The 23,841-nt window shown below is 41.2% G+C and overlaps 1 protein-coding gene across 1 annotated transcript in view; it reads left to right on the forward strand.

Annotated features, from left to right (window-relative positions):
• Positions 1–221: 221 nt before the first annotated feature.
• Positions 222–23,841, forward strand: part of LOC135557298 (opsin-5-like) — a gene marked incomplete at its 5' end in the record, with an annotated part of 57,466 nt that continues 33,846 nt past the window's right edge. The window contains 2 exons of the mRNA XM_064990482.1: positions 222–312; positions 20,762–21,055. Of these exons, the coding sequence (XP_064846554.1) occupies positions 222–312; positions 20,762–21,055 (385 nt within the window). The remainder of the gene's footprint in view (positions 313–20,761; positions 21,056–23,841) is intronic.

Here is a 23,841-nt window from a genome sequence, read left to right on the forward strand (position 1 = left end):
TGTGTGTGTGTGTGTACTTAGCATGTATGGGTGCATATGTGTGGGAGTCCATTATGGAGGGGGAATATAACGATTCTAGGAGCTGATTGAAAATGCTACCTGTGGTAATGTCAAGGATAAGCCTTGTTCAGATGAGCCTGTGTCCCTGTTGGAGGTCTACTTCTCTCGCTGGCACCGTTTGGGGAGTTTAAATACTTATCCGTACTGTTCTGGTCTGTCTGTGGGAGAGGAGCATGGAGGAGGACAACAAATACACGTCCAAACTGTCGCCCACTGTGGACCACTGGGCAGGCATGTACCTAGTGGTGATAGGTGAGTTACTTACAGCTGGTACTGCTGTTCTCTTTTAATTCCTTCTTCTTTTTCATTTGTTTCCCTGTGTGGATTCCCTGTTCAGCATTCAGCATGGGGCTGGTAGTTTGGAGTTTGAAACACAAATGGCAGGAGTTTAGATTTTAGTGCATCATGTATTTTTTGGGGGGGAGATGGTGATTAGAGATGATGGAAAGAGATTTGTACAGACTCTGCGTTTTGAGGTTTTCACACCAAGTCATATCGGTAGACGATATAGACGTTATACACTGAGTGTACAAAACACGAGGAACACCTTCCTAATATTGACTTGCACCCCCTTTTGCCCTCAGAACAGCCCCAATTTTTCGGGACTTTAAAAGGTGTTGAAAGCTTTTCACAGAGATGCTGGCCCATGTTGACACAGTTGTGTCATGTTGGCTGGATGTCCTTTAGGTGGTGGATCATTCATGATACACACGGGAAACTGTTGAGTGTGAAAAAAACATCACTAACTGGTGCGCCTGGCACCTACTACCATACCCTGTTCAAAGACACTTAAATCTTTCACCTGCTGAATCGCACACATACAATCCATGTTTCAATTGTCTCACTTCTTAAAAATTCTTATTTAACCTGTCTCCTCCCCTTCATCTACACTGATTTAAGTGGATTTAACAAGTGATACCAATAAGGGATCAGAGCTTTCACCTGAAATCAACTTGTGAGTCTGTCATGGAAAGAGAATGGTGTTCCTAATGTTTTGTCAACTCTGTGTACTGTATACAATCGGTTGCAGTTACAGAAGAATTGATTGGACACAAAGCATTATAGTTGTCTTTTCAATGATTGGTAATGTGTGATCTAGTTCTGTTGATGTGTGAATGGTTATTGTGCGAAAGAAACAGAGCCTGCACACTCATAAACTCCACCATGTACCTTAATTCGAAAATAAACCATGTTTAGATCCTTCAAGGATCTTTGTCAGGTGACTAATGGTAATTGTGCATCCATTGATTTTACACAAGCTGTTGCTGACTGTTTATGTGGTATGCAGTGGAAACCGTATCTTTCACTGGTCCCAGGTCTGATGTCAAATTGGACTATCCATAAGGATATCCACGCAAACAAGATACAAAAAAGGTGAATTTGGAATCTGTTTATTCCTTATAAATTCACATTTGAAAAGTGTGAATGTTGGAACTGTGCTACAGCAGTCCAGTCTTTCCAGTTGTAATTCTGATCTCTGCACACTGTCTCTTGTTTAGTGCATGCTTCCACAACATTTCCAAGCACTTCCATAGAGCTGAATTGGACCATACTTGGTGATATTGAAGATGTTGTGTTTTTCTATTTGCTATGGAACAGTTTAACTGTAGGTTGTCTCGGGTGTAACAGAGGTGGTGTCTGAACATGGAGCCTTGGTCCTGTCTGCATGTACTCTGTAGAATCTTTAGTACTCAATCTTTATTCATGTGACTCTGTAGAACTCAATCTTTATTCATGTGACTGTAGAACTCAATCTTTATTCATGTGACTCTGTAGAACTCAATCTTTATTCATGTGACTCTGTAGAACTCAAGCTTTATTCATGTGACTCTGTAGAACTCAAGCTTTATTCATGTGACTGTAGAACTCAAGCTTTATTCATGTGACTCTGTAGAACTTAAGATTTATTCTCTTTCAGCTTCACATTTCAAACACTTTCGACATGTCAACTCTCCAACACTTGCATGATCATGATGTTAATAGGTTTGAGCGTAAAATCACTCACTTAAAAAAAAATCCTATCCCTGGTGCCTAGGTGCCATAAATATTGGAGTTCTCTCACTTTCTACTTTACACTGTCATCCCTGGACCTCAGCTTCCAGCAGTGAAAGTGTCCTGTTGGTTAAAATGTGTAAAATGTACTTACTACCTTTTAGCTACTTTGCAAATACTAAGCATGTTAGCTAACCCTTCCCCTAACCTTAGCCTTAGCCGTAACCCTAACCCTAACCTTAACCCCTAACCCTAACCTTAGCCTTAACCCTAACCCCTAACCCTAACCTTAACACCTAACCCTAACCTTAACCCCTAACCCTAACCTTAACCCATAACCCTAACCTTAACCCCTAACCCTAACCTTAACCCCTAACCCTAACCTTAACCCCTTCCCCTAACCCTAACCTTAACACTAACCCTAACCTTAACCCCTAACCCTAACCTTAGCCTTAACCCTAACCTTAGCCTTAACCCTAACCTTAGCCTTAACCCTAACCTTAGCCTTAACCCTAACCTTAGCCTTAACCCTAACCCTAACCTTAACCCCTAACCCTAACCTTAGCCTTAACCCTAACCTTAGCACCTAACCCTAACCCTAGCCTTAACCCTAACCTTAACACCTAACCCTAACCTTAGCCTTAACCCTAACCCTAACCTTAACACCTAACCCTAACCCTAGCCTTAACCCTAACCTTAACACTTAACCCTAACCCCTAGCCAACTGTTTTACATTAGTCACAACAAATTGAAATTCATAATTCTTTATAAGATGTTCGTTACGATATTAACATTTTATATTCATCCAATGTTGGTCCACATAAATGGGATGCAACTTGGATATAGACGGTCCATGAATCAGCATATGTGAATGTGAGTAACTTGATTACCTTGAAAATAATGGTCTGACATCATGGACGCAGTCTCCAGTACTTTAAACCTCAGTGTCTCTGATAGACATGAGCCTGCAAGTCTCATCTCCACAGCGTTGCTGGAGATTCTGCAGCACCCCTGAAAGAGAAGTACATTAGCTAGTTATAAAGTTATAGAATTAGTACTGTCTGTTCAGAATGAAATGCAATAATTCAGAATAGCCTACTACACCACGAGAAGGCCAATAATTTAGCTACAGAGGATAAATAGCTTATTTTAAAAAATTGCTTTGCTGTGGATTGTTTGTAGCCCAAAAACAAGATAATAAAGGCATACAGTAGCCTACAGTCAGGAACGTATGCTGTCAGTGAACAGCATGCAGACAAAACAGGCCTTTCTCTATATTTCAAATACAATCACGGGAAAACACAGGATGGAAAGAAAGGACTCAAATGCTGTATGCTGTAGGCTACCAAAATATTTGATCAACTTCCAAATAGGCCTATTGAGCGAACAAAGAGCGAGAGATAGGATGTTTTCACGGGTGCATTGGCCATTGCCGGCGAGTGTGTGTTACATCTCCTCCTGCCACGCCCTCTACAACTCATCCTGTGTCTTCTTGACCTGCCGCCACTCCCCCAGTTCCCTCTCCCTCTCCCTGTGTGTGTGTGTGATTGGGTGGGCGGAGACAGAGCAGATCCCCACCAGCTGCAATCTGTTCCATAATCAAGACTTCTACAAATACTCAGTCCTGCCACTTCTACACTGGCAGATCGTAATCGCTGCTCAGTCAGTCTATGTTTCTAGCTGTTTGTTACTATTTAGATCCTGTTAACAGTTGTGTCTGTTTTCCTTGCCTGACACAGTACTCTCCATTACAGTTCTGCCCGGTCTGACTCCGGTTCCTGTCTGCAGTCCCACGTCTCCTCATCCTGCTACTCTGCCCTGTATTCCCCACTCTACTGCTCCATTGGATTCCCCTCCGGACGTGCTTGCCCTGTCCCATCCCCTCTCGCTCCAGCCTCAGCCTCCGCACCTGGTTTCCTGCAACCCGCCCGAGCTTCCCCTGGCCTGCACTCCATCTTCCCCCTGTGTTTCAATAAATACCTTGGTTATTTCATCCCAGTCACCCCGTCTGAGTGTGCTCTTGGGTTTCCCTGTTCCACTCCGCATAAGAGTGTAGTGGAATTATTGTAATCAAAAGGAGAGACTTTTAACATTTCTTCAAAACAATCAAACTTTATTATTTAATTACTGCAGTAATGGAGCTGGTCAGTAATCACCCCTAGAGGTGATCACTGAGAACTCAACCAGCTGGTTGGTAATCACCCCTTGAGGTGATCACTGAGAACTCACCCAGATGGTTGGTAATCACCCCTGGAGGTGATCACTGAACTCAACCAGCTGGTTGGTAATCACCCCTGGAGGTGATCACTGAGAACTCAACCAGCTGGTCAGTAATCACCCCTGGAGGTGATCACTGAGAACTCAACCAGCTGGTTGGTAATCACCCCTGGAGGTGATCACTGAGAACTCAACCAGCTGGTTGGTAATCACCCCTGGAGGTGATCACTGAGAACTCAACCAGCTGGTCAGTAATCACCCCTGGAGGTGATCACTGAGAACTCAACCAGCTGGTCAGTAATCACCCCTGGGGGTGATCACTGAGAACTCAATCAGCTGGTTTGAGCCACAGCATTTTATATGTGATATTACCCAAAGACATGGTACATCTTCTGTCAGTGTTAAATCCCCCAGAGGCCCACGTCCAGTTCCCACAGACACAATAGAGTTATAAGAACCTTCTATCCTTCTGCATAAAACAACTATTTGATGCAATAACACCATTATAACATAATCTTGCAATTTTGCTCTCACAAGAGCTTTGCGTTATTAGGCGAGTCAGGGAAACTGGAAAGCAATATTAGGACTATAAAATCCTCCTAATTTTGTACAATATGTGTGTCTCCACACACCGAGGCTATTGAAGGATTCAAGACGAGGTTGTTTTTATTGATCTTAGTTTGTCAGAGTCATAGTAGCCTGTCATCTTGATGTATTGTGCGATATTTAAATAATATTCTGCCAAAGTCTCCAGTCATGTAAAATGACATGAAATGCTGTTATAAAAGGACACATTATTTCCAGATCCTCGGCTACAAAAACCTTTCACCGTATGTGCAACTTCCGGAAGAGCCTCTACTCTACTGCTCTATGCCACTATACACGTCATGATGTGCATGCAATGCTTTATTGTAAAGGGGATTTTTTTCTCATGCTGTCTGGTACCTCAAAGCTCCCCAGGTCACCCCCCTCTCACACAAACTTTTTGTTTCCGGCACCTCCCGATTTACAAATTAAGCACTGAACACAGGCATAGAACTGAACACAGGCATAGAACACAGGCATAGAATCTAACTAACCACTCGCGATATATCATGAGTTAGAAAATGTATAATATTAGGCTATATTATAAAGTTATTATTTAGGAGCATTGAAGATGAATCACAATCAGTAAGAAAATAACCAGCTAGCTAACTAGCATATTTACATCAATCATGAACATCAATGTTCTGCTGACAGCCTAGCCTCTTTTCCCAATGTCAATCATGTCTTTAGGAGGAACTATGACTAGCTTACTTACAATTTGTGATAAAAGGGTGTGCTGTTACAGAAATGAATAGGCCTATGCTCAAAAATGTAAATGTTTGAGGTGATCATCAGGTTGCTGTCCTCAGAACACATGCACCTTGGGAGAGTTAAACGTATTCATGCCAGAGTCCTTATAAAGGGCTTGGATTAATGCATGTGTCAGTCTACCTACAATAAGGAGCAACTTTATCGCATAGAGGTGTAACAAAACTCCAGCTGTTATTGTGATATTTGTGTACTCAACATTTGGTTTTCCTTGTCTGGCCTGATCTGGCCTGTGTGTGTCTAAATCTGACAAACAACAGGGTAATGTGGTGATGTGGTGTCGGGTCATCGGAGCAGACCATCACCTGGCTCAGGTCTAACTCTCTGAATAAGACATCATGCATCGCCAGGCTGTAAGTAAGGGAGGAATAATTGAAAGGCAAACTTCCATCCCGATCATCAACCCTAACCTCCTCCAACGAGACCAGGACTATGTTACTGTAAGTAAGGCACAACAAAAATAAATGTTTTTGGAAAGTTCAAATCGCAGAAGATGTCAAGACTTACAAATGTTCACGATTCATTTCTTTCTCCCAGTGACACAAGGAAAACATGCCATTCTTTATACATGAAAATTGAAAGATATTTTCTATTGAAAAGAGGTCTTTCAGTTGGCCACTCAACTAACCTGACGTAGGCGACATGTCTACTTCACACAGGCAGCAAGGAATTTACATTGTAGATGCATCATAAATCATTACCATTGAGATATTTCACCACTGATTCTCCTTTTCCACCAACGGTTGCTGTGGATTGTTCTGTCAAGGTACTGTTGGCTTTCTGAAGGACAAAGACTCACATCCTTCCCTTTCACTGAACAATGAGAGATTACATTCAGATTATAAACCTGTGGAGGAAGAATGAACATGTATGTATGTTTCCCCTTGGTTTAATTAAATCTCCATCAGAATATGGGACTGGCGGGATTTGGAGGAAGGGTTGGAGGGGAGGGTGGTGTGTTGAGGTGGAGGGAGACGTTATATAAAGGAGATTGAAACCAGAATGATTCAGGCCACATTAATCAAATATCTCTAATGTGAGAAACGTGGGCTGCAATCAATTTTCTAATTAATGTTCCATTATTATGTTTGCTGTAGCTAGCTGGACCTCAAGCATGTTTTCTGGGTAACAGGTTAGGAGAGGGGAGAAGGGTGATAAAACAGGTCAGATGTGGAGAGGTTCCTATTGGAGAGGAAAAAGAGTAACGTGGGGTGTCAACCTGCTAGTCTGGTGAAGGTCACGGTTCCCCAACATGCAGCCCGTGGGTGGTTTTATTTCACCGCCACAAGTTTTCTGAGAAATAATAATAATAATAATAATAAAATAATAAAATCCTGCTTAAAAAACAACAACATTGTACATAAAAAGACTGTAAAAGACTGTAAAATCACCAGGAAAATCACCAGGAAATCAGCTCAAAGTGATTTCAATTCTGGGGAATCTTCCCCAAGTATTCCATAAATAGAGAGGAGAATGTGATCGTATCCCAATGTAATCAGGGTTTGAAATGATTTAGCTTTTGTCAAATATTGTATCTGTTTGGGATTCTTGTTGGCAATTTGCAGTGTACAAATAATGAATTATGTGTTCCGGCCCCCCCGACCATCCACTCAAGGAAAAATTGGCCCATGGCTGAGTGTAATTGGGGACCCCTGGTTTAGGTGATGAGAGTTGAGGCATGATGATTATAGATCCATAATGGATTATGAAGCTTGATTTAGCATATTTTTATGATTTTTTCCCCCACCTTTATTTAACCAGGTAAACAAGTTCTCATTTACAACTACAACCTGGCCAAGATAAAGCAAAGCAGTGTGACACAAACAACAACACAGAGTTACACATGGGATAAACAAACATACAGTCAATAATACAATAGAAATAGTCTATATACAGAGTGTGCAAATGAGGTAGGATAAGGGAGGTAAGGCAATAAAAAGGCAATAGTGGTGAAATAATTACAATTTAGCAATTAAACACTGGAGTGATAGATGTGCAGAAGATGAATGTGCAAGTAGAGATACTGGGGTGTAAAGGAGCAAAATAAATAACAGTATGGGGATGAGGTAGTTGGATGGGCTATTTACAGATGGGCTATGTACAGGTGCAGTGATCTGTGAGCTGCTCTGACAGCTGGTGTTTAAAGTTAGTGAGGGAGATATGAGTCTCCAGCTTCAGTGATGTTTGCAGTTTGTTCTAGTCGTTCCAGTCATATATTTTATTAGATTAGCTTTTGCCATAATCTGAGAAAAGTGGGAAAATAATGACCCAGAGGAATGTAATTACACATGTGACATTATGAAAGAGAGAGAGAGGTGAGAGAGAGAGTGAGAGGCGTGAGAGAGAGAAGCGAGAGAGAGAGAAGCGAGCGAGAGAGAAGCGAGCGAGAGAGAAGCGAGAGAAGCGAGAGAAGCGAGAGAGAGAGAGAGAGAGAGAGAGATATGGAGGAGTCTTCTCCATCTCATGAAATGATCCGTATCGTAGCAGGCTTTCAATACCTTTCACAGATTGTGTCACTGTTATGACATGATGTGAATACCAGGGATGATCAATGCCTTTCCATGCATCTAGTTAATGGAAAATACTCTTGGTGAACCATCAGAGTCAAATCAATTGGACCCATCAATCTCCCATCAATCTCTTTTACCAGCTCATTGTCATGATATTTTACAATTGTCTGTGTAATTGTAGCTTACTGGAAAAACTTCCTTACTTTCTTTGTAGAAGTGTCAATCCCACAACTCTATGCTGTTCCAAAATGAAGTTTTATTCAGAATGCTATTTGGTGAGCTACATGAGTCTCCTTGATCTGATGTTGACAGATACAGTCCCCTTAGCTGCTCTTGTGGTTGTAATAGCTAATTAAGGTCTGGTGGAATCCCTCTCATTGCATCCAGTAAGATGGACTGCAGGGTCCCTGCTGTTCAACAGTACCCATTAGCCAAAAACTGTTTGAATCAACATTGTTTCCATATATTTTCAACCCCAAAACTAAATGTGTCGACGTTGAAAAAATGTGGGAAACTAAATGGATTTGCAAAAAATCATACATTTAAGGGCATTTTGTTTATTTTTCACACAACTAATGACATGGTGACATTTTTAGTTGAATTCACATTAGTTAACAACTCAACCAAATGTCAATCAAATCTAGACGTTGAACTGACTGTGCCAAGTGGGTAGCCTCGTGGGGATTACAGCCTGCATCATATCTTAGCCGAGGATAAATTAATTAGGCTAATTAGGCCAGGATCAATTAAATGCACTCACTGGGGCGCTACAAATGGGGGGTTAATAATTATGATGACTGGTTGCTGCAGCCCACCTGGGATCAGAGCTCATTCTCCTGGATGGCTTTACCTCCATCCATGGTAATCATTATGAGACCAATTACCTGCATGTTGAGCACTTGTGGATGTACAAGGAGGACAGTTGCTGGTAAAAAATGACTTGAGTTCCTATGGGGGCCCCTCACCTTGTGATGCCATTGATTAGGCCTACGTAACAACTAACCTTCCTAATTGAATCCAACTCATTAGAAGTCATGGCATGCTGCTATGTTCTGTCTGGCTGTGAGCTATGATCAATATTAAGGTTCATACAGATGTAGGATCATAATTTGAGCCATAAGACTGTTAGTTAGTTATCTGGACTAGTCAATACAGTTATCTGGACTAGTCAATACAGTTATCTGGACTAGTCAATACAGTTACCTGGACTAGCCAATACAGTTACCTGGACTAGCCAATACAGTTACCTGGACTAGCCAATACAGTTATCTGGACTAGCCAATACAGTTATCTGGACTAGTCAATACAGTTACCTGGACTAGTCTATACAGTTATCTAGACTAGTCAATACAGTTACCTAGACTAGTCAATACAGTTACATGGACTAGCCAATACAGTTACCTGGACTAGTCAATACAGTTACCTGGACTAGTCAATACAGTTACCTGGACTAGTCAATACAGTTACCTGGACTAGTCAATACAGTTACCTGGACTAGTCTATACAGTTACCTGGACTAGTCTATACAGTTACCTGGACTAGTCTATACAGTTACCTGGACTAGTCAATACAGTTACCTGGACTAGTCTATACAGTTACCTGGACTAGTCAATACAGTTACCTGGACTAGCCAATGCAGTTACCTGGACTAGTCAATACAGTTATCTGGACTAGTCAATACAGTTACCTGGACTAGTCAATACAGTTACATGGACTAGTCTATACAGTTACCTGGACTAGTCAATACAGTTACCTGGACTAGTCAATACAGTTACCTGGACTAGTCAATACAGTTACCTGGACTAGTCAATACAGTTACCTGGACTAGTCTATACAGTTACCTAGACTAGTCAATAAGGTTATCTGGACTAATCAATACAGTTACCTGGACTAGTCTATACAGTTACCTGGACTAGTCAATACAGTTATCTGGACTAGTCTATACAGTTATCTGGACTAGTCAATACAGTTACCTGGACTATCGGTATTGGCTATTTTAGCACTAACTCTATCTCTATGTATAGTACAGTGCCTTCAGAAAGTAGTCACATCCCTTGACATATTCCACATTTTGTTTTACAGCCTGAAATCAAAATTGATTAAATATATATTTTTTCACCCATCTACATACAATACCCGATAATGACAAGGTTAGAACATGTTTATTGAAAATGTATTTCTGAAATATTGCATTTACATAAGTAATCACACCCCTGAGCACCTTTGGCAGCGATAACAGCTGTGAGTCTTTCTGGGTAAGACTCTAAGAGATTTCCATACCTGGATTGTGCAACATTTGCTCATTATTATTTTTTAAATTCTTTAAGCTCAGTCAAATTGGTTGTTGATCATTCCTAGACAACCATTGTTAGGTCTTGGCATAGATTGTCAAGAAGATTTAAGTCAAACTTGTAACTCAGCCACTCAGGAACATTCACTGTCTTCTTGGTAAGCAACACCAGTGTAGATTTGGCCTTGTGTTTTAGGTTATTGTCCTGCTGAAAGATGAATTCATCTCCATGTGTCTGGTGGAAAGCAGACTGATCCAAGTTTTCCTCTAGGATTTTGCCTGCTCTATTCTGTTTCTTTTTATCCTGAAAAACTCCCCAGTCCTTTATGATTACAAGCATACCCATAACATGATCCAGTCACAACTATGCTTGAAAATATGTAGAGTGATACTCAGTGTCATGCCCTGGTCTTAGTTTGTGTTTTCTTTATCTATTTGGTAAGGCAAGGGTGTGACATGGGTTTTTGTATGTGGTGTGTTTTGTCTTGGGTTTTTTCACATGTATTGGGATGGTAGCTTAGTGGGGTGTTCTAGGTGAATCTATGGCTGTCTGAAGTGGTTCTCAATCAGAGGCAGGTGTTTATCGTTGTCTCTGATTGGGAACCATATTTAGGCAGCCATATTCTTTGAGTGTGTCGTGGGTTATTGTCCTTGTTTCTTGTGTTACTTTGCACCAGTATAGGCTATTTCGGTTTTCGTGTTACGTTTCTTGTTTTGTAGTGTTTGTGTTTAGTTTTTTTTTTTTATTAAACATGAATCTCAATAGCCACGCCGCATTTTGGTCCGACTCTCTTTCAAATGAAGAAAATCGTTACACTCAGTAATATGTTGTAGTGGATTTGCATAATACTTTGTATTCAGGACAAAAAGTTAATTGCTTTGCCACGTTTTTTTTTTCAGTATTACTTTAGTGCCTTGTTGCAAACAGGATGCATGTTTTGTAATATTTGTGTTCTGTACAGGCTTCCCTCTTTTCACTTTGTAAATCAGGTTAGTAATGTGGAGAAACTACAATGCTGTTGATCCATCCTCAGTTTTCTCCTGTCACAGCCATTAAACTCTGACTGTTTTATTGTCACCTTTGGAATCAGGGTGAAATCCTGCAGTTTCCTTCCTCTCCAGCAACTGAAGGATGCCTGTATCGCTGTAGTGACTGGGTGTATTGATACACCATCCAAAGAGTAATGAATAACTTCACCATTGTTTTATTTTTACCCATGCAACTTATTATGTGACTTGTTAAAAACATTTTTACTCCTGAACTTATTTAGGCTTGCCATAACAAAGGAGTTGAATACTTATAGACTCAAGATATTTCTGCTTTCATTGTTTATTCATTAGTAACATTTTGAAAGAATTCATTCCACTTTGACAGTCTATACCAGTTGCTAATGAAGCATGTTAAATGTGATTTTATTTAATATATTAACAATTGAAATAGATTGAGTGAGAACCCGATCTCCATATTTATGCCTACAGGAGGATGAAAGTTAAAAAATGTGTAACATCCCACGCCAGCTCCCACATAGTTTAATCTATGACTTTAAACCACTCTCTGAAGGACTGTCCATTATGGTGCATTCTGAGTATTTATGAGTAGTTTAAAAAAAAATCTCATACTGAGTAGTTGAATGGTATCCATGTGTAATTTCTCCAAAGTCATTTTATAATTGATTATATAACAACCACCTGGAGAATGAAAGTATAGTGCATATCTTAAAGTTCTATTCAAAGAGAACATTGTGTATCTCCTATAGCCTGCCTATATGAGTGCTCTGGTTTATTATTTAAACACAGCCATATTTGATGTTCACTAGACACACAAACAAAGCTGTTGTGCCTGTGCAGAGTTTGAGCAGCACACATCTCAACCCTTCTGTCTCTCAACTATCCTGCCTCAATACACTTACAGTACATATTCATCCACAATCCTATCTTCCAGACATCTCTCTATCCTCTTCTTTCTCAATTTTCTCTCCTTATCTTCCATCACTCTCCATCTTCCATCTGTCCTCTACATCTTCTCCATTTTTCTTTCTATCCCCCATCTATGTACGTACGTACAGATTCTCAATCTATCCTTCCTCTATCCTCCATCTATGTATTCTCAGTCTATCCTTCCTCTATCCTCCATCTATGTATTCTCAGTCTCTCCTTCCTCTATCCTCCATCTACATATTCTCAGTCTCTCCTTCCTCTATCCTCCATCTACATATTCTCAGTCTATCCTTCCTCTATCCTTCCTCTATCCTCCATCTATGTATTCTCAGTATCTCCTTCCTCTATCCTCCATCTATGTATTCTCAGTCTGTCCTTCCTCTATCCTATCCTCCATCTACATATTCTCAGTCTCTCCTTCCTCTATCCTCCATCTATGTATTCTCAGTCTATCCTTCCTCTATCCTTCCTCTATCCTCCATCTACATATTCTCAGTCTATCCTTCCTCTATCCTCCATCTACATATTCTCTGTCTGTCCTTCCTCTATCCTTCCTCTATCCTCCATCTATGTATTCTCAGTATCTCCTTCCTCTATCCTCCATCTATGTATTCTCAGTCTGTCCTTCCTCTATCCTATCCTCCATCTACATATTCTCAGTCTCTCCTTCCTCTATCCTCCATCTATGTATTCTCAGTCTATCCTTCCTCTATCCTTCCTCTATCCTCCATCTACATATTCTCAGTCTATCCTTCCTCTATCCTCCATCTACATATTCTCTGTCTCTCCTTCCTCTATCCTCCATCTATGTATTCTCAGTCTATCCTTCCTCTATCCTTCCTCTATCCTCCATCTACATATTCTCAGTCTATCCTTCCTCTATCCTCCATCTACATATTCTCAGTCTATCCTTCCTCTATCCTCCATCTATGTATTCTCAGTCTATCCTTCCTCTATCCTTCCTCTATCCTCCATCTACATATTCTCTGTCTGTCCTTCCTCTATCCTCCATCTACATATTCTCAGTCTCTCCTTCCTCTATCCTCCATCTACATATTCTCTGTCTCTCCTTCCTCTATCCTCCATCTATGTATTCTCTGTCTCTCCTTCCTCTATCCTTCCATCTACATATTCTCAGTCTATCCTTCCTCTATCCTCCATCTATGTATTCTCAGTCTATCCTTCCATCTACATATTCTCAGTCTATCCTTCCTCTATCCTTCCTCTATCCTCCATCTATGTATTCTCAGTCTCTCCTTCCTCTATCCTCCATCTACATATTCTCAGTCTCTCCTTCCTCTATCCTCCATCTACATATTCTCAGTCTCTCCTTCCTCTAGCCTCCATCTACATATTATCAGTCTATCCTTCCTCTATCCTTCCTCTATCCTCCATCTATGTATTCTCAGTCTCTCCTTCCTCTATCCTCCATCTACATATTCTCAGTCTCTCCTTCCTCTATCCTTCCTCTATCCTCCATCTATGTATTCTCAGTCTCTCCTTCCTCTATCCTCCATCTACATATTCTCAGTCTATCCTTCCTCTATCCTCCATCTACATATTCTCAGTCTCTCCTTCCTCTATCCTCCATCTATGTATTCTCAGTTTATCCTTCCTCTATCCTCCATCTATGTATTCTCAGTCTCTCCTTCCTCTATCCTCCATCTACATATTCTCAGTCTCTCCTTCCTCTATCCTCCATCTACATATTCTCAGTCTCTCCTTCCTCTATCCTCCATCTACATATTCTCAGTCTCTCCTTCCTCTATCCTCCATCTATGTATTCTCAGTCTATCCTTCCTCTATCCTTCCTCTATCCTCCATCTATGTATTCTCAGTCTATCCTTCCTCTCTCCTTCCTCTATCCTCCATCTACATATTCTCAGTCTCTCCTTCCTCTATCTTCCACTATATATTCTCAGTCTCTCCTTCCTCTATCCTTCATCTATGTATCCTCAGTCTATCCTTCCTCTATCCTCCATCTATATATTCTCAGTCTCTCCTTCCTCTATCCTTCATCTATGTATCCTCAGTCTATCCTTCCTCTATCCTCCACTATTTATTCTCAGTCTCTCCTTCCTCTATCCTTCCTCTATCCTCCATCTATGTATTCTCAGTCTATCCTTCCTCTATCCTTCCTCTATCCTCCATCTATGTATTCTCAGTCTATCCTTCCTCTATCCTCCATCTATGTATTCTCAGTCTATCCTTCCTCTATCCTCCATCTACATATTCTCAGTCTATCCTTCCTCTATCCTCCATCTATATATTCTCAGTCTCTCCTTCCTCTCTCCTCCATCTATGTATTCTCAGTCTCTCCTTCCTCTATCCTCCATCTATGTATTCTCAGTCCATCCTTCCTCTATCCTTCCTCTATCCTCCATCTATGTATTCTCAGTCTATCCTTCCTCTATCCTCCATCTATGTATTCTCAGTATCTCCTTCCTCTATCCTCCATCTACATATTCTCAGTCTATCCTTCCTCTATCCTTCCTCTATCCTCCATCTATGTATTCTCAGTCTCTCCTTCCTCTATCCTCCATCTATGTATTCTCAGTCTATCCTTCCTCTATCCTCCATCTATGTATTCTCAGTCTATCCCTCCTCTATCCTCCATCTACATATTCTCAGTCTCTCCTTCCTCTATCCTCCATCTATGTATTCTCAGTCTCTCCTTCCTCTATCCTCCATCTATGTATTCTCAGTCTCTCCTTCCTCTATCCTCCATCTATGTATTCTCAGTCTATCCTTCCTCTATCCTTCCTCTATCCTCCATCTATGTATTCTCAGTCTATCCTTCCTCTCTCCTTCCTCTATCCTCCATCTACATATTCTCAGTCTCTCCTTCCTCTATCTTCCACTATATACTCTCAGTCTCTCCTTCCTCTATCCTTCATCTATGTATCCTCAGTCTATCCTTCCTCTATCCTCCATCTATATATTCTCAGTCTCTCCTTCCTCTATCCTCCACTATTTATTCTCAGTCTCTCCTTCCTCTATCCTTCCTCTATCCTTCCTCTATCCTCCATCTATGTATTCTCAGTCTATCCTTCCTCTATCCTCCATCTACATATTCTCAGTCTATCCTTCCTCTATCCTCCATCTATGTATTCTCAGTCTATCCTTCCTCTATCCTCCATCTATGTATTCTCAGTCCATCCTTCCTCTATCCTTCCTCTATCCTCCATCTATGTATTCTCAGTCTATCCTTCCTCTATCCTCCATCTATGTATTCTCAGTCTATCCTTCCTCTATCCTCCATCTACATATTCTCAGTCTATCCTCCATCTACATATTCTCAGTCTATCCTTCCTCTATCCTCCATCTATGTATTCTCAGTCTATCCTTCCTCTATCCTCCATCTATGTATTCTCAGTCTCTCCTTCCTCTATCCTCCATCTATGTATCCTCAGTCTATCCTTCCTCTATCCTATCCTCCATCTACATATTCTCAGTCTATCCTCCATCTACATATTCTCAGTCTATCCTTCCTCTATCCTCCATCTACATATTCTCAGTCTCTCCTTCCTCTATCCTCCATCTACATATTCTCAGTCTATCCTTCCTCTATCCCCCATCTACATACTCTCAGTCTCTCCTTCCTCAATCCTCCATCTATATATTCTCAGTCTCTCCTTCCTCTATCCTCCATCTACATATTCTCAGTCTATCCTTCCTCTATCCTATCCTCCATCTACATAGTCTCAGTCTATCCTTCCTCTATCCTCCATCTATTTATTCTCAGTCTCTCCTTCCTCTCTCCTCCATCTATGTATTCTCAGTCTCTCCTTCCTCTCTCCTCCATCTATGTATTCTCAGTCTCTCCTTCCTCTATCCTTCCTCTATCCTCCATCTATGTATTCTCAGTCTATCCTTCCTCTATCCTCCATCTATGTATTCTCAGTCTATCCTTCCTCTATCCTCCATCTACATATTCTCAGTCTATCCTTCCTCTATCCTCCATCTATGTATTCTCAGTCTATCCTTCCTCTATCCTCCATCTACATATTCTCAGTCTATCCTTCCTCTATCCTCCATCTATGTATTCTCAGTCTATCCTTCCTCTATCCTCCATCTACATATTCTCAGTCTATCCTTCCTCTATCCTCCATCTATGTATTCTCAGTCTCTCCTTCCTCTATCCTCCATCTATGTATTCTCAGTCTCTCCTTCCTCTATCCTCCATCTACATATTCTCAGTCTATCCTTCCTCTATCCTATCCTCCATCTACATATTCTCAGTCTCTCCTTCCTCTATCCTCCATCTACATATTCTCAGTCTATCCTTCCTCTATCCTCCATCTATATATTCTCAGTCTATCCTTCCTCTATCCTCCATCTATGTATTCTCAGTCTCTCCTTCCTCTATCCTCCATCTACATATTCTCAGTCTATCCTTCCTCTATCCTCCATCTACATATTCTCAGTCTATCCTTCCTCTATCCTATCCTCCATCTACATATTCTCAGTCTATCCTTCCTCTATCCTATCCTCCATCTATATATTCTCAGTCTATCCTTCCTCCATCCTCCATCTATTTATTCTCAGTCTCTCCTTCCTCTCTCCTCCATCTATTTATTCTCAGTCTCTCCTTCCTCTCTCCTCCATCTATATATTCTCAGTCTCTCCTTCCTCTCTCCTCCATCTATTTATTCTCAGTCTCTCCTTCCTCTATCCTCCATCTATGTATTCTCAGTCTCTCCTTCCTCTATCCTCCATCTACATATTCTCAGTCTATCCTTCCTCTATCCTCCATCTACATATTCTCAGTCTATCCTTCCTCTATCCTATCCTCCATCTACATATTCTCAGTCTATCCTTCCTCTATCCTATCCTCCATCTACATATTCTCAGTCTATCCTTCCTCTATCCTCCATCTATTTATTCTCAGTCTCTCCTTCCTCTCTCCTCCATCTATTTATTCTCAGTCTATCCTTCCTCTATCCTCCATCTACATATTCTCAGTCTATCCTTCCTCTATCCTCCATCTATGTATTCTCAGTCTATCCTTCCTCTATCCTCCATCTATATATTCTCAGTCTATCCTTCCTCTATCCTCCATCTACATATTCTCAGTCTATCCTTCCTCTCTCCTTCCTCTATCCTCCATCTACATATTCTCAGTCTATCCTTCCTCTATCCTCCATCTACATATTCTCAGTCTATCCTTCCTCTATCCTCCATCTATGTATTCTCAGTCTATCCTTCCTCTATCCTCCATCTATATATTCTCAGTCTATCCTTCCTCTATCCTCCATCTACATATTCTCAGTCTCTCCTTCCTCTATCCTCCATCTACATATTCTCAGTCTATCCTTCCTCTATCCTCCATCTACATATTCTCAGTCTATCCTTCCTCTATCCTCCATCTATGTATTCTCAGTCTATCCTTCCTCTATCCTCCATCTATATATTCTCAGTCTATCCTTCCTCTATCCTCCATCTACATATTCTCAGTCTCTCCTTCCTCTATCCTCCATCTATGTATTCTCAGTCTCTCCTTCCTCTATCCTCCATCTATATATTCTCAGTCTATCCTTCCTCTATCCTCCATCTACATATTCTCAGTCTATCCTTCCTCTATCCTCCATCTATGTATTCTCAGTCTATCCTTCCTCTATCCTCCATCTATATATTCTCAGTCTATCCTTCCTCTATCCTCCATCTACATATTCTCAGTCTATCCTTCCTCTATCCTTCCTCTATCCTCCATCTATGTATTCTCAGTCTATCCTTCCTCTATCCTCCATCTATGTATTCTCAGTCTATCCTTCCTCTATCCTCCATCTATATATTCTCAGTCTATCCTTCCTCTATCCTCCATCTACATATTCTCAGTCTATCCTTCCTCTATCCTCCATCTATGTATTCTCAGTCTCTCCTTCCTCTATCCTCCATCTATTTATCCTCAGTCTATCCCTCCTCTATCCTCCATCTACATATTCTCTGTCTCTCCTTCCTCTATCCTCCATCTACATATTCTCAGTCTATCCTTCCTCTATCCTCCATCTATGTATTCTCAGTCTCTCCTTCCTCTATCCTCCATCTATGTATTCTCAGTCTATCCTTCCTTTATCCTCCATCTACATATTCTTAGTCGATCCTTCCTCCAACTATGTATTCTCGGTCTATCCATACTCTGTCCTCCATAATCTCTATCTATCTGTCCTCTCCTTATCCCTCACCACTATCTTCAATCTATCCTCTCTCTATTCCCTACCTCTAGTCAATTTCACTGTGAAACAGTTTTACCCTGTGTGAAATAGCCTAATGATGTCCCTGACCTGGCCACTAATAAAACAACAATATACACTGAATGTACAAAACATTAGGAAAATGACATAGACTGACAAGGTGAATCCAGGTTGAAGCTATGATCCCTTATTGATGTCACTTCAATCAGTGTATATGAAGGGGAGGAGACAGGTTGAATAATGATTTTTAAGCCTTGAGACAATTGAGACATGGATTGTGTATGCGTACCATTCAGAGAGTGAATTGGCAAGACAAAAGATTGAAGTGACTTTGAACGGTGTATGGTAGTAGGTGCCAGGCGCAACGGTTTGAGTCAAGAACTGCAACGCTGCTGGGTTTTTTACGCCCAACTGTTTCTTGTGTGTATCAAGAATGGTCCACCACCCAAAGGACATCCAGCCATCTTGACACAACTGTGGGAAGCATTGGAGTCAACATGGGTGAGCATCCCTGTGGAATGCTTCGACACCTTGTAGAGTACATGCCGATGACGGCATGACGAATTGAGTGTTCTGAGGGCAAAAGGGGGTGCAACTCAATATTAGGAAGGTGCTCCTAATATTTTGAACATTCAGTGTATTTTCACCAGTTGTCCACTGTCAAAGCAGGCCTTGTCTCTCACAGATGGTGAGATTGTGGATTAGATTCCCGCAAGAAACACTGAATATAAGTTGGTGAATTCGGTAAGTCGCTTTGGATGAAAATGTATGCTAAATGTGTTGGGACAGTGTTTGACTCAATTCGATTAAATAGTATTTGTTTTTATAGCAAATGGGGCATTAATGCAGGCAAGCAGTTAGAACGAATAACAGTGTGTTCAGCTCAGTTCATGTGGTTTTCATTGCAATAATTGACCAGGTGACAATGTCCTTTAAAAACACAGTATTATAAAATAGAAGTCTTAAGCTCATTAGATAATGAGCTCATTAACAAACCACCACAGATGTTGCTTGCATTGCTATTTCAATATGATGGCTATGAATAGATAGATGTAGAGGGTAAATAGGAAAATATTGAGTCATTATTTAGTTTTGGTTTTAGATTTATTAAAATAGGTGACGTAGAGCACATTTAAAGCACATTTGAGGCTGTTCAATGCTCAAACGTTCCCAGCTATTGACCTAGCAGTTCTAACAAGAAGTGGACTGGAGATAAGACACAGGGAATGAGGAAATGAGACTGGACATGAGGAAATGAGACTGGACATGAGGAAATGAGACTGGACATGAGGAAATGAGACTGGACATGAGGAAATGAGACTGGACATGAGGAAATGAGACTGGACATGAGGAAATGAGACTGTACATGAGGAAATGAGACTGGACATGAAGAAATGAGACTGGGTATTAGGAAATGAGACTGGACATGAGGAAATGAGACTGGACATGAAGAAATGAGACTGGGTATTAGGAAATGAGACTGGACATGAGGAAATGAGACTGGACATGAGGAAATGAGACTGGATGCAGGAGGGTTCCCATCGAATTCCCTTTCATTTGTTCTGCAGACACCATCCAAACCCCTAAACTCCCAGACAGTTGATTTGGGCAGTGTCCGCGTCTCCACATTTCCACAGTACTGTAGGATGGTGCATTAGGTTAGTTCTCACAATGCAAGTTGAGAGAGACACTCTTAAAAGACCATTGCAAGTGGCAGCACTGAAGCAATCAATTATCCATAAAAATTATTTTATGTTGCTTTTATAGACCATTATGTATCCCCGATGACACTCCTCAGCCCTTGAGGGACAGGAACAGAGGGAGAGAGAAAAGGTGGATGAAGGGAATGAGGCCTTTGTGCCATCTTGTCACTACATTACCAATACATCAAGGGCTTCAGTTTAGAAGCCAATCTACCATGACAAATACTGCACTTAGGGATTAATAGTGTCCACTCACCCATGTGATGCTCAGTACTCTGCCGTGCTCTGCCCTGGAACACCAATATCAGGCCATGCTGGAGAACGACTGTTTGGCACATTCTACTCCTATTATCTCTACCATAGACATCTAGTGACTAACCTCTTCTCTCTTTCTCTCTTTTTTCGAGCTTGATTGGTTAATTGATTGCTAGATTAGTTGATGAACCGTTGCTCGCTCTTCCAGTTTATTTGACTGACTGAACTCTCTCTCTCTCCCCCCTCCAGCGGTGCTGTCGGTCCTGGGTAATGCTGCGGTCTTGGTGACCTCAGCACTCCGGCCAACTCACCTCAAGGCCCCGGAGCTCCTTACAGTCAACCTGGCGGTGACAGACATAGGCATGGCTCTCAGCATGTACCCCCTGTCCATCGCCTCACTCTTCAACCACGCCTGGATTGGAGGGGACTTCTCCTGCCTGTACTATGGCCTGATGGGGATGATCTTCAGCACGGCCAGCATCATGACTCTGGCTGTCATGGGTCTGGTACGATACCTGGTGACAGGAAACCCACCCAGAACAGGTATTCTGGGTATACACTGGAGTGGTAGAGGTAGATACTCTATAGTGGTAAGGTGACTAGATATCAGGACATATGATAAACAGCGTAACCGAAGCGTATATTATTATTTTATGTGAGTGTGTGTGTGTGTGTGTGTAGAGTAAGTATACATTTATGTGCATATTATGTGTGTGTGAGCAAATTATGTGGTGAGTGTTTGTGTTTGTGTTGGAGTCCGTGTGTGTGTGTAGGGCCCTGTGAGTGTGTTGGGCCGTGAGTGTGTAGGGCCCTGTGAGTGTGCGTACAAACAGTTTTAGATAGAGCTCAGACTTTCCGACATGATGATCACTGACTCCATGATTTGACCTGAAGATCACTGACTCCATGATTTGACCTGAAGATCACTGACTCCATGATTTGACCTGAAGATCACTGACTCCATGATTTGACCTGAAGATCACTGACTCCATGATTTGACCTGAAGATCACTGACTCCATGATTTGACCTGAAGATCTGACTATGATTTGACCTCATTTTTTTTAGATTCCAATTGACTTGAAAGCACCATTATTTCAATTTATGCTCAGCTGTACCTTGCAAGTGCAACACCAGCTGATCTATTTTGATATCAAAGCTTGCGTTTTGAAATATAATATGGTCAGAGAAGAACAGTATTGTCAGGCCAGGCATAAAGCCAATGTGCTGTGATAATGTATTAGACCTACTGCACAACCTCATTCCTACAGAACTGTTCATGTTAAGTTAATACTTAAATAATGAAGTATTGTTTAAAAAAAAGAAAGGTTGGTGACCACTGATCTACACCAGAGTATTGCCAAAAACCACTCAACAACCTCAAACATAGACTCTGACCTATCCAATTAACCAAATGAACTGAATAATACCACAGTACTCAAACACCCTGCTCTCTCTGACACACACACACACACACACACACACACACACACACACACACACACACACACACACACACACACACTGCAGTAATTCGTTTCCAGGGAAGAGCTTTAAGTGATACAGTCTACTGTGTGCTCACCCTCTTCTGTATTCTATGTTGATGTGGCCAGGAAAAACGTTCATAGATGACCAACAGGGTCAAAGAGTAATCACAGTGGTTGTAAAGGGTGCAACAGGTCAGCACCTCAGGACTAAATGTCAGTTGGCTTTTCATAGCCGAGCATTCAAAGAGAAACAGAGAGCGAAAGAAAGAAAGAGAGAGAGAGAGAGAGAGAGAGAAGACAGAGACTGACAGAGAAAACAAACACAGAGAGACAGACAGAGAAAAAAAAACACAGAGGCAGACAGCAACAGACAGAAAACAAACACAAAGAGACAGACAGAATAAAAAACACAAAGAGACAGACAGAGAAAACAAACACAAAGAGACAGACAGAGAAAACAAACACAGAGGCAGACAGCCACAGACAGAGAAAACAAAAACAAAGAGACAGACAGAGAAAACAAACACAGAGGCAGACAGAGAAAACAAACACAGACAGACAGAAAAACAAACATAAAGAGACAGAGAAAACAAACACAAAGAGACAGACAGAGAAAACAAACACAGAGGCAGACAGAAAAAACAAACACAGAGGCAGACAGCCACAGACAGAGAAAACAAACACAAAGAGACAGACAGAGAAAATAAACACAGAGGCAGACAGCAACAGACAGAGAAAACAAATACACAGAGACAGACAGAGAAAACAAACACAAAGAGACAGACAGAGAAAACAAACACAGAGGCAGACAGAGAAAACAAACACAGAGGCAGACAGCCACAGACAGAGAAAACAAACACAAAGAGACAGACAGAGAAAACAAACACAGAGGCAGACAGAGAAAACAAACACAGACAGACAGAAAAACAAACATAAAGAGACAGAGAAAACAAACACAGAGGCAGACAGAGAAAACAAACACAAAGAGACAGACAGAGAAAACAAACACAGAGGCAGACAGAGAAAACAAACACAGAGACAGACAGCAACAGACAGAGAAAACAAACAAAGAGACAGACAGAGAAAACAAACACAGAGGCAGACAGCAACAGACAGAGAAAACAAACACAAAGAGACAGACAGAGAAAACAAACACAGACAGACAGAAAAACAAACACAGACAGAAAGAGAAAACAAACACAGACAGACAGAGAAAACAAACACAAAGAGACAGACAGAGAAAACAAACACAGAGGCAGACAGCAACAGACAGAGAAACCAAATACAAAGAGACAGACAGAGAAAACAAACACAAAGAGACAGACAGAGAAAACAAACACAGAGGCAGACAGAGAAAACAAACACAGACAGACAGAAAAACAAACATAAAGAGACAGAGAAAACAAACACAAAGAGACAGACAGAGAAAACAAACACAGAGGCAGACAGAGAAAACAAACACAGAGACAGACAGCAACAGACAGAGAAAACAAATACACAGAGACAGACAGAGAAAACAAACACAAAGAGACAGACAGAGAAAACAAACACAGAGGCAGACAGAGAAAACAAACACAGAGGCAGACAGAGAAAACAAACACAGAGACAGACAGCAACAGACAGAGAAAACAAACAAAGAGACAGACAGAAAACAAACACAGAGGCAGACAGCAACAGACAGAGAAAACAAATACAAAGAGACAGACAGACAAAACAAACACAAAGAGACAGACAGAGAAAACAAACACAGAGGCAGACAGCAACAGACAGAGAAAACAAATACAAAGAGACAGACAGAGAAAACAAACACAGAGGCAGACAGAGAAAACAAACACAGACAGACA

This window comes from Oncorhynchus masou, chromosome 16 (assembly GCF_036934945.1).
Source record: "Oncorhynchus masou masou isolate Uvic2021 chromosome 16, UVic_Omas_1.1, whole genome shotgun sequence".
Taxonomy (NCBI): Eukaryota; Metazoa; Chordata; class Actinopteri; order Salmoniformes; family Salmonidae; genus Oncorhynchus; species Oncorhynchus masou.